General features: G+C 35.5%; 1 protein-coding gene across 4 annotated transcripts; it reads left to right on the forward strand.

Annotated features, from left to right (window-relative positions):
- Nucleotides 1–586: 586 nt before the first annotated feature.
- On the forward strand, nt 587–11,660 carry LOC144975497 (transmembrane protein 121B-like). Of its 4 annotated transcripts, XM_078919649.1 has the most exons (4): nt 621–725; nt 3,896–4,072; nt 7,325–7,390; nt 9,108–11,660. In XM_078919649.1, the coding sequence occupies exon 4, from the start codon at nt 9,336–9,338 to the stop codon at nt 10,308–10,310; it is 975 nt and encodes a 324-aa protein (XP_078775775.1). In that variant the 5' UTR covers nt 621–725; nt 3,896–4,072; nt 7,325–7,390; nt 9,108–9,335; the 3' UTR covers nt 10,311–11,660. The 4 variants fall into 4 exon arrangements, with proteins under 4 accessions (XP_078775774.1, XP_078775771.1, XP_078775775.1 ...); XM_078919648.1 differs by lacking the exon at nt 3,896–4,072 and having other exon boundaries at nt 587–725; XM_078919645.1 differs by lacking the exons at nt 3,896–4,072; nt 7,325–7,390 and having other exon boundaries at nt 587–725.
- Nucleotides 11,661–12,439: the final 779 nt, after the last annotated feature.

The raw sequence follows: 12,439 nt of genomic DNA on the forward strand, positions 1-12,439 counted from the left end.
TTGGCTCGAGAGTAAACCTATTTTATCTTCATAACTACTATGAGTGGCACTAGTGAGTCTTCTGTCGTCTTTGTGCCAACTTTGTCATCTTTTACCTCCTCCTAATCCTCCACCGCCACCACCTCCTCCTCCTCCTCCTCATCATCATCATCATTATTGTCATCATAATTATCATCGTAGTAATCATCATCATCATCATCATCATTATTATTATTATTATTATTATTATTATTATTATTATTATTATTATTATTATTACTTTAATATGTTCCCGAAATCATGGACATTTTGAAATGGTTTTAGAATATTATTTCCAAAACAACGAAAAGAAATAAATTTTACTTTTGTCGGACACTCATTTATTTGTTTATTTTTTATTATTGTTCGAATGACTGGTGTTTTTTAAAATCTATTATTATTTTTGTTTCTATTTGAATTGCTGCTCTCATCACTTTCAACAACTTTATTCCATAATTTACGTCGCAAATAGCTGTCCGTTGACGACTGTGTCAAGTGCTGCCATCCTGGTCTAATGCAATATTTACGTAGTTGGGTCTTTGAGATGGATTGTTTACGTTGTCGAGTTGGTTTCCGAAGGGCAAAGGTCAACCAGCAACAGTGAGGTGACCTACATTACAAGCGATTGCCCATTTTCCAGTCTTTTGTCATGTTATCCACTGGCCTGAAGGCATTGGAATACACCTGCGGATCATTTACACGCATTGGTGAGTAGACATGAATATCGCGATGTGTTCATTTTACGGAACATTCTTTAAACGGTATCTAGCATTGAATAAATCATCGACTCAACGTAGTCCGCACAGCCTCTTGTCTTGTGGCGAATACTCAAAATGAAATGTAAACAACAGGGAACAGGTGAGGGTTAGTGATTAGGCTAGATCGATGGTCGATGAAAGGTAAAACAAGATCAGGCCCATATTCATATCTGTGACATAATGGCAATAATGGACTGAGGTATGCGCAAAGCTATGTATTTTGTAGTGTTGTGTCTGACGTGACATTAATTTGACTTTAATTTGTTTCCAAATGTTTCTGTTTCTCATCCTTAATTCACTTATTCTTGTTCTACTTCTACCACTACCACTCCACAACTAAAATAAAATAATCATTATGATTATGATGGTGGGTATTCTCTCTAATGATTCATTCGTCAATGATCCAGCCAGTCCAGCCATGAAAGATGAAGACAGAGAAAGAGAGAGAGAGACAGGGAGGGTTGAAGTTGAAGGGTGACTGAAACAGAATCAGAATCAATTGATTGGTTGTTGAGTGGTAGAGAACCACTGGCCACTGGCATCGTTAATCATCTTCTGAACGAATGGCAATTCGGACTCAAGTCTGAAACTGAAAAGTCTCCCGTGGCTATTCGGACTGAAACTTCAATGTGAATGTGTGTGCGCATACAAAGGGGAGGGGGGGGGGGGGGGGGGGGGTGACAATGCGGGCAGAAGGTGGAACTGATAAAGAAATAGAAAAGGAGTTCAGGAGAAATACTGTTTTGTCCATATATCACACTGACTCAGCTCTCATGCTCATACCCCTACTTCGGGCTTAATATTAAATTTTTATTTTTTTCGTCCTGTTTTTGTTTGGGGCATTGTGTTATGTTGTTAGACAAGCTTTTCCTTTGGACCACAGTTACTTTGACTGACTTTTGTTACTTTTAAGGCTGCGGTTATTCAGAGTCGACTCTGAATAACTTTCTCCGGTTATTCAGAGTCGACTCTGAATAACTGTCTACGGTTATTCAGAGTCGGGGAGTCCACTCTGAATAACTGTAGACAGTTGACTCTGAATAACTGTCTACAGTTATTCAGAGTCGGGGAGTCGACTCTGAATAACTGTAGACAGTTATGAGTGATGATCTTCCAGTTACCAACCACACGGTTTTTCTGTTTGTTTTTTTTCTTCTCTCCCACCTCTGTTTAACCCTACGGGTAAAAATCGTTTTACTTTTTCGTATTTTCTTGTCTCTTCTGTCATGGCAGTTTTTTGCATCGGTGATTTGCATTGCGGCCGCAAAATTTGCAATTTTTTGCAAATTGTCGAGATTTTGCAAAAAAAAACAAAACAAAAAAAACAAAAACAAAGAAATATTTTAAAAAATATAGTGGGGACCAGTGATGATAATCTTCCGCGGATTTCTGGGATTTTAGGATTTGTTCATAAATGTTCCGTTGTTTTTTGTCATGTCAAATATTTTCTGCTCAGTGGTAGTTCAGGGGGGAAAAAAACAATAATATGCCTTCTATCATTTTTGACACCTCTGCTCAGTTGCATGAATTTTGGTGACACTCCTTTATTTATGACGTTAGTCTAGATGTCAAAGGCAGCACAAGACACATGGTGGCCATGAATGAGAAGATGATCGAAAGGGAAGGGGATGGAGCAAAGCAAATGGATGTAAATATTTGTGTACTTTTTAGCTGTAACAGATAATACATTCATTTGACGATTTTATAAGGTTTAAAAGCGTGTCTTATTTTTTTTCTTCCTTTTTAAGTTTTGTTTTGTTTTTGTGTTTGATTGTTCTGAATTTGTTAATAGAATTCATTACAACTTGTGTCTAATTAAAAACAATTTAAAAAAAAATAAAAATCAATTCATTAATTCTCTCTCTCTCTCTCTCTCTCTCTCTCTCTCTCTCTCTCTCTCTCTCTCTCTCTCTCTCTCTCTCTCTCTCTCTCTCTCAGCCACCCTTCTATCTTCATATTAGGTTTATAGATATCATTTGGTAATAGAGAGATAATAAGTTAGGCTGATCGATTTAAGAAATGGTTGTTTATAAGCTAATTTAAATTTGCTTTGTTGATGGAATATGTTTTGCAATTGATTAAAGATTCTTATTTTTAGCGACTGAAACTGAAGTTGAAAAATCGCCAAGTTTTAAGAATTTGGCACTAAAATTGCCAAAGTCACAAAATAACCGTAGTAAACTGGTATCAAATTGAAAGAAACTCATCTCGCAAGAACTCAACTCGATAATTCGATAGGCTACTCGGCTCTAAATATCTGTACACATGGTTATCCAGGGTCGACTCTGAATAACCATCTACAGCTATCCAGAGTCGACTCTGAATAACTGCCTACAGTTATCCAGAGTCGACTCTGAATAACCACTTCGTACTTTTAAAGAGTTTTAACTCTTTTCTTTTAATTTCTGACTGGACTTCCAATTGATCAATGATTTAGTCTTTCTTGTCAAATATAGTGGGATTAGACTACCCGTGGATAGGTGATGATTGTATGATACAATGTATCATTATTTTTATGTAATTATAAATAATTGAAATAAATCTATCATGGGAGACTATTCAGACTGAGTCCAAAAGATCTACTGATTGCACATGCGCATTGGAATTTGAGTCCGAATAGCCACGAAAGACTATTCAGACTGGAGCACATCTAAAATATGTCTTAAAAATTTAACTTATTTTGGTGTCTTGACCGCGGTTGACTAAACATTTTCCAAAAGCGAGGGTGGAAAATAGGATGTTTGAGATTGAGATGACGAGACTAGAACAAGGTATAAAGATATTGTTGTTTTGCCAGTTGTCTTCATATCAAGATATTGATCACAGTGTCACAAATCAACAGCTCGCGGGTGGTTGGATGGGAGCATCACCCTTGAATCATATACCTATGATGTTCGCATGGGTGTACGATCCGATAGTGATGTCGTTTCTTCTTCTCTTTACTAGCCTATCCTGCTTCTTTGGTTTGTGATTGTATTTTTGACAGGAGATATTTTTTTCTGTAAATCTTCTGCCTGTTTGTTCTTGGTTATTTATAATTTAGCTTATGATATCTTTAGGTTATGATTTTGATTTACATTTGTACTATTTTTGTTAGATTGCTTGTTTTTTTGTTTCAGCGGTCTCTCATATAACCTCAATTGTGTTGGAAGAGACCTAAAGCAACAAACAAACAAACAAAAATCAACAGCTCCTGTGTGGAAAGGGTTCTATAATATAGGTCTTAAAAATAATGTTTCATTTTAAGTTTCATCAAAATAATATCGCCTGACAGGCATCATGTCTCTTCCTACATGGTAAGTGTTGTTGTTGGCTTGGACCACATTATTAAGCACTTTGAGATCTTTAATTTTTAATGAATATTGAGCTTGTCATTCTGTGTGTGTACAGTACACATTTCACACATGTGTTGATGGCAACGCTTGCCGACTGCCATGCCTATCCTTTGTTTATCCTGTGTGTATACACATGTGACATGTGTGTTGTTGTCAATGCGTATCAACTACCTTGTCTATCCTTGTTTAAATGTACACACATGTGGCATTGGTGCTGATGACAACGCATGTCAAGTGCCATACTTGGCACGTTTACACATGTGACAAGAAATGAAGTGAGTAGAAAAGTGTCAGAGGACAATTAAAGATAAAAACTTTAAAATCCACCCTTGAGCATCCCTCTTGCAACCAAGTGGAATTATATGGAAGAAAAATGGTTACATCACACCTACTTTTCTGGTTAAAAGTTCTTGGGAGTTGTTTATGTAACCAGTCCTACGGAGGACAAATAATGACTAGGTTACATATTGAATCATAAAGTGGCACAACTATTTTAGTAATAGGTACATTCTAAGGATTATGGGACGTAAAAGCGAGGATGGATGATCTTTATTGACGACCAGCATATATTATTTAGACTAGAAAATAAGATGCCATCACTGTGAAACCAGAAGATCAATTTCACAAGGTATACATATTCACTCCTTGAGAAGAGTTATTTACACTTTCAGTGAGATAGGACCCAGTTTTTTGACATCTCATTTGTCTTTCCTATTGCCATAATAGTAGGCTAAGGGTCGTGGGTTCAAAGCCTTGTCACTCAAAAGTTTTTATTCTCTATTGTCCTCTCGCACTTTTCCACTCACTTCATTTCTTGTTATTGTCAATATAAGTGCCTGCTCCATTCACTTTTCTAAATACATGTGTGACATTTGTGTTGATGACAACAACATGTGCCAAGTGCCATGCATGATGACACGTCTAAAAAGGTAGTTAAGTAGTTAAAATTAACGACTTTGCACATGGTGTAGTTGTGAGTCCTTCCTGCGTAGATATAAGTTTTATCACAGTTCCTGTAGCATGATATAGGGACTGTGGCAATCACTTGCTCTATCCTTTGGATAGGACACAGAATAACATAACATAATAGAATAACATAACTCTTTTCAACAGTTCCTCCATATAATCTTGATACCCAGCATTGTTAATTTTTATCCCAGTTTCTGTAGCATGATATTGGGACTGTCGTGATTGCTTGCTTCCTTTTGATAGGACACAGATCTATTAGTAATAGTGTTACATAATTCTTTTCAACGGTTCCTTTGTAAGATCTTGTTACCCTTCACTATCCCGCATAGATAAGTTTCATCCTAGTTCCTGTAGCAACACTTAATATGTAGGATGGGACATGACACCTGTTAGGTGATAAATGAATATTACAATGTTTTTCTCCAATAGAGACAACGTTGTTTATGCCCAGGTACACATTTTACACCTGAGTACAGTGAGAGAATATGAGTAAAGAGCCCTTTTCAATAACTTATTATGCATTGCTTATTGTGGGACTCGAACCCAGGACCTTTTGCCCTACCACAAAAATATCACATAATGTATATATGTTTCCATCAAAATACCCTCCTCCATCACCCCCCCCCCCCCCCCCCACTAAAAATAATCCCAACCAAACCGCATATATGTGGGAGTGTGGTGGAGAGGGAGGGGGGTGGTGTGGTTGGGGAGGGTATGAGAAAAATTAGATCACAAATTAGTAACAGATATCATTAGATATCAGCTTGAGATAACCTGTGCGTGATAAAAGCAGTTTGACACTATGGTAAGATAACAGACAGTATTGATTTGTCTCAGACTCGTGACATCACTTGTCTTTTTCTTATTGACTGATAAAAAAATTAAGGAATACCATTTAATTCCCATTTCATACAGTACCAGTTACCTGTTGGGCATCCTTTTTAATTTTTTTTATTTTTACCAACGCTCTTACAATGTCCATCGCTGCCTATAGCCAGGTACTCATTCACATCTGAGTCAAGTGGGGTAATGCATGATAAAGTGCCTTATCCAAGGACACATCATCTGGATTAGAATTTTCCAAAACCGCTCTCCCATCCAACCACTGACCATGCTTAACATTGCTTGACTTTTGTGAAAAGATGAGACCACTGTACTGCTGCAGCACCAAGCCACACTTTGAAAAGAATATAAAACTCTGGGTAAATTTCTACCGTGGAATCCTGATAACGCCAACACCGCTGGGCCACAATGATTGGTTGACTCTAAGCAAGGTTGACTTTATTCATATCAGACCTGCCAACCTTTCCGCTTTTGGTGGAATCATTCCTATTTTCACTCTTCCTTTTTGTACTATTCCGCCATTGTCTCTATAATTCTGATTTTCAAAAGTGATAGTTTTGATTGATATAAGTTTTGACACTGTGCGCCCTTTAGTAGCTGAGTTATGATGTCATGAGGAGGATAGGGTAATTTTGACATAAATCGTAATTTATAATGTATTTCTTTTTAATCATTGACACATCTCAGGTTTGAATAACTCAAGAATATCCTCAAAGACATACAGTTGTTTTTCAACACATCAATCCAAATTTATTGAAGTTTTTTTTTTTCTGATATCTTACTTGCGATCATGTGTTTGAGCAATTTTCCAATTCAAAGTGACCACCACAATTTTCCCGTCTCATTGTTTTGTGTTCATAAAAACTGACGTCACCAAGGATTCCCATCATTGCGTAAGACCCCAAATTGTTATCGTAATCACTAGTACAATCAATGATGACGTCGTATACAAAAGAATTTTAAAGTGTCAAGGTTATGTTCCAAATCGATTTAATTAGATTGTCATGTTAAATGAAATACTTTCGAGTATCATGTCGGACAAAGCCAAAATATATTACGATTTATGTCATATTTCCATTTGCTACTGATAACGTCATATGTCAGCTACCAAAGGACGCACAGTGTTAAAACTTATATCAATCCAAACTTGGATATACTGCACATGTGGCAAAAAACCGTTTGATGAAATTTTACATAGCTCTCGAGTTATTCAAACCTGAAATGTGTCAATAATAATTTAAAAAAAACAAACACACACACACACACTATAGTATTGATCTATTTGTATGTGTAGCCTGACTAGAAAGAAAGGATGAAAACAGGTAATTCATTGATGATCAAACTTTGTAAATAGAACAAAACTTGATTTAATATATTCATTATTGAAAGTTTTTATTTCAGATTACAGTGGAATCTGCATAAAGTCAACACCACTTATCAGTCTCAACTTTTCTGTTCTCTATCTAAGTATGTTCCCTTGATTATGGATAAAGTCAATCAATATTTCTGGTCCGGCAGTTTGGACTTATCAGAATTCCACTGGCTTTTTTTGTTTCGTTGTTAAAAAAACAAAAAACAAATAAAAATCTTTGATTAAGCAATCTTTCAACGTGATGTTATCAGATAAGAGTATTTCGATTTCCCAGTGTTCATGGTGATAATGTTTTTTATCCATGTCTAAGATGTTTTTTTTGTTTTTGTTTTTGTTTTGTTTTGTTTTTGTTGTTGTTGTTGTTGTTGTGAAAGAATCGTTTATAAAGATAACCATTGTCTGATATAGTTATATGCAGCCTGATTAGAAAGAAGAAGAAGATAGAAAACAAGAAATCTGTAAGTTCATGGGATCAATTTCTATAAATATAACGACAAATATTGAAGGAATAAATTCAATAAGATTTAACTCTTTGCTTCAGATTATTTCTTTTTTAAAATTAAAAAGAAGATGACGACATTTAAAAAAATATAATTTTAATAATTTTGGTGAGAACAAAAGTTATAACGTAATCGATTTTATTCAATATTTTCTGTCCATCTTGTCGAGCGGATTGCAATTTCATTTCATCATGTTGATACATGTGCTATTCATGTGCTATGTTAACAAATTATTTATATACAATAAAATTGTTAAAATTGTTGAAATTTGTTATGTTTTTCTCATAAATGTTGTGAATTTTGATGTCAGACCGAACTGGTCTATACATCAAAACTCTCATGGATTTGTCAACACTTCTGATAAAAATAAAATATATAAATATGAACTTTTATATTATATAACACATTTCCATTGATTTACCATGCTCAATGTGCTTTCTCATAAAGTTTCATTTATTCTTCCAGCAGGCCATATGGAAACATTTGCATAAAAAAATAATTGAGCTTTTATATAGAGCAATATCCACTAAATGTGCTCAAAGCACTTTACAAGGGGTTCCTGGCCAACAGCGACACTTATAATGTAGGGCGGGACACGACACCTGTACTGTTAGACGATATTATAATTTTTTTCAGACAGAGACAACACTGTTAGCGGCCAGGTACCCATTTTACACCTGAGGATGGTGAGTGTGAGTAAAGAGCCTTTTCCAAGGACTCGACTATCGACTATGCACCGAGCGCGGCTTGGACCCAAATGAGAGTGTCATACCACAAGACCACATAGCCGCACAATTTAAAATTGATTAGTTCTCACTAAATTCCCTATATCAAAGTATAAGCTTTAAAGGTAGAATGTTGTACTTTGGCACGTTTGATTTGGTTGGCAGGAAAAAATGTAAAGTGGATGACCCATATTTCTGGTAAAAGTGGATGACCCAGATTTCTGGTAAAAGTGGATGACCCAGATTTCTGACCCCCTGTGTCTTTACTTTGATTATCAACAAATTACAAATTCTATGTCACTTTTGGGTGTAATGGTAGTGCGTTTGACTAGTAATCAAAAGGTCTGAGGGTCGATCTTTTGGGAAGGCTTTTTCTTATATTTTTCTTTCTGCTTTGTCTGGCACTGTTTCCTTCATATCTTTTCAAATTTTAATCTCACGCCAGTGCCTGCTTCCTACTTTTGTAACTTTTATATTATGTGCATGCAGTTTTATAAAATGATCTGTGATGCTTTAAATTTTTTTTTATTTTTAAAAAAGTTTGACTGCTGCTGTATATGTTTTATTTTTCTCTTAACTCTTTCTAGGCATGGTGTGCTAGTGAAACCTCATCATTGTCATAACGGAGTAAGGCCAGCCAAGCAATATTCTCATCAATTGACCTAGATTGATACACTGGAATTTCCTTCATATTTCTACAATAATTTTTGCGTTGTCAAAAAACATCTGCCTAGAGAAGATAATTTACTAATACTGGATAATTTTTCATTAATTTGAGGTTTGGATTGTGTATATATTGTGAATACCTAAAGAAAATGAACCGAGGTCGGCAGATGTGTGAACAATTCACATACCTCCCGTCTCGCGTGCTGGTCATTTTACTGGCTATGATACAAGGGGGGATACTGAATTACTACCTCGTCCATTACAACAGTCACAGCTGGTTCTTTTGGATTGCTGCAGACGTTGCGGTCATGTTCAGCTTTCTGGTCGCATTCTTCATCTCATACAGAGAATTGAAAATCGTGGAGCAGATGAAATTGTCATCGCAGCTGAAAGGGAAAAATAACAAAAAGCTCATGGATGCGGGGAGTTTCCCATTGTCGTATTTTGCTTGGCTGGTCTATTCCGTGATGCTGACAATTCGAGTGGCTCTTATCTACAAGAACTTTGCCTACAGGATTGATAAAGGCGTCTTCTTCGGCACCAACATGTTGAAGTTTACGATTGCCTTATCGAGCATCCAATTCATCCTGATGATTTCGGCCCATCACAGGGCACTGCCTGGAACGCCAGCTCGAAATCTCATCAACGGTCTGACCATCATGGTTCCCTTTGATCTGATGGACTCAGTGGATATTTTCAGTATTTTTTTCAATAAAGAAAGCAAGGATTCATTAGAGGACGTCTTTGAATACGCTATCATCGTCATTGCCAGTCTCAACATCATCTTCTCCACGGCACCCTTAATGATCCTCAGTGGAAGTCATTTCGGAGTCCACCCCGTGCCAACGACAATTCGTTCGTTGTATCGAGTCCTTCAGATCGCTGCCATCAATGGACCACTTCTGTTCTTGAGAATCTTCATGTGGCACAAGCAAGGAGAGGAAGTGTCTTTGTTCATCGTGAAAAACATCGTGGTTATTGTCATGATAGGCATGGAGGTGTATGAGTCAGGCTATGAACTGGCTAAACCTCAGGATGAAGGTGAGGACGAAGACGACTCGGAAATGCAGAGGGAAGACAAACGGCCTGTAGCTGCCTTGGTTCCTTATCATAATATTTCATAAAATTTCAATTCTATCACTATTGCTCTCGGATGAAATGTTTACAAATTCACTTTTCATTTTACAAAGTTCTCAGAATCCCCTCTCCCCACCCCTTTCCTCATTTTACTATTTTTTCATGTAAATTAAGGCTTGTTATTTGATATTGTGTAGTGCTGTTATAATCTACATTGCATTCTATAATTGATTTAAAAACTATGATAAAACGTTTCTTCACACAATTCATGTAGAATTTAACTTTGAATCTACATATTTTATTTGTGCTTTAATCCCTCCCCCTCTCCCCTCCCTCTTACAAAGTTATCATTACTCTCTGTTCTCCCATTTGCAATCTTATCTCTCACATTATGAATCTTTCCTCTCACTGTAATTCTGTGTTGTAGTTGATGTACGATCAAACAACAGACATGCCTACTCGAAATTTGTTTAATTCGTCATTTGTAGGACATAAAAATTGTAGTAGCTATAAAAGTTAACTTTAAAAATCACCAATTTACCCTCACAAGGACTAAATAACACTTTAAAATCTTTAAAATTATGTAGTATGGCATCAGCTTTTATTTCGAATAAGTTTTAGTGACTTAGAGTTAGAGTAGAGATGCTCATGAAGTTCTGAAATTGGAGCCAAAATTTCGTAATTTTTCGAATTGTTTATAATAGTAGGCAGATCTGAAATGCCTTTTTTTCCATCTTGGCCAGATGACTTTTACTTCATCATATGAAACTTAAACCTGAGACTTCTTGTTGATATGTTCAAGGTCATTTTAATCTATATGAAGGTAAAGATTTAAGACTATAACTACATAACACGTTTTGTAATTGGTCGACAGAGCAAGGATGGAAATCAGAGGGTTGAGCAAGGCCTGTCTATGTAACTCTATTGTTTTAAAGGTTGTGAAACAGGAGGCATTTCTAAGAAAAATAATCTTTGATGTAAATTGATAAAAATATATGTCTCGTACTCGTTATTTGTATGAATCTTGTCAGTCATAATTCAATGGCTGATATTTACAGCTGAACAAAAAGGTTTGGATTTGTTTTTGGATATTTATTATTTTATTATTATTATTTTTTTTTTTTTCTTCTCCAAAGTCAATGCAATAAGAATAAACCTGCAAATCCTCAAATCAAAGTATTACATAATCAACCATCATCGTTCTACATCATCATTCTACAGTTTAAATTTTAAGATCTATTTTACTCAAATGTTTTAAGAGTGAAAGGAATGCTTATAATTATATTTTTGAAATTATGTTATTAACAATCTCACACCAGCCATGAGCAACGCAATATAAGAAAAAAAGAACAAAAAGAGATTAAAGTTGACAAATAAAGCAATTTTATTTTACAAAATGAAATTTAAAAAGAAATCGCCTAGAACGACGAAAGCAATGACAGACTGTGCCATATCTATAAAACAAAAAGTAAACACAAAAATGTTATGATATCAACTCATCTAACCAGCTTTATAATAACCAAACTGCCTATCACCGGCTCCAAGTTATTTTATTTATTAACATTGTATTTTCCCATCTTTATTTTTTAAAAGCCAAAATGAATATCAATGCCAGAATGCCAAAGTGCATTTTCCCCATTTTCATGAAAGTTACAGACATAATTATTTTTGTCACATATGCCCGATCGTCTCCAAACAATATGATGTCGGGATGACCCAGATACTAAAAAGTCAAATTAAAGCCAAACAAATAAAAAAATATGACATTCGGGTTTTGTCATTTTAAAATTCTATATTCATTCTCCTCAATAAAACATATCAACTCAACTCAAGTCTGATATTTTTGGTTATAAATTCAATTTTCATTATCTTAAACATCCCCATATCATACTGATACTGTTTGGAGACAATCGGTAACATATTTTTTTTTTTTTATTGGTCTTTTTTTATTCTCTAGATGTTTACCATACGTCTCTGGGGTTAGACTAAGAGTAAGATATTGTATTTCAATTTTATACACAGTCTTGTCTCTCTAATCCGGAAACTCCACAATACGGATGTCTCCATTATCCAGACTGGTTTGCCTCAGGACGGATTTCTTCCTTCTATATTTGTAGACTTTAGGGGTTGATTTCACTATCCATATGTCTCCAGATATAATCCTGGAAACGGAGGT

The sequence above is a fragment of the Berghia stephanieae genome, chromosome 6 (assembly GCF_034508935.2).
Source record: "Berghia stephanieae isolate SIO BIC M18660-M18661 chromosome 6, UCSD_Bste_1.3, whole genome shotgun sequence".
In the NCBI taxonomy this organism is placed as follows: Eukaryota; Metazoa; Mollusca; class Gastropoda; order Nudibranchia; family Aeolidiidae; genus Berghia; species Berghia stephanieae.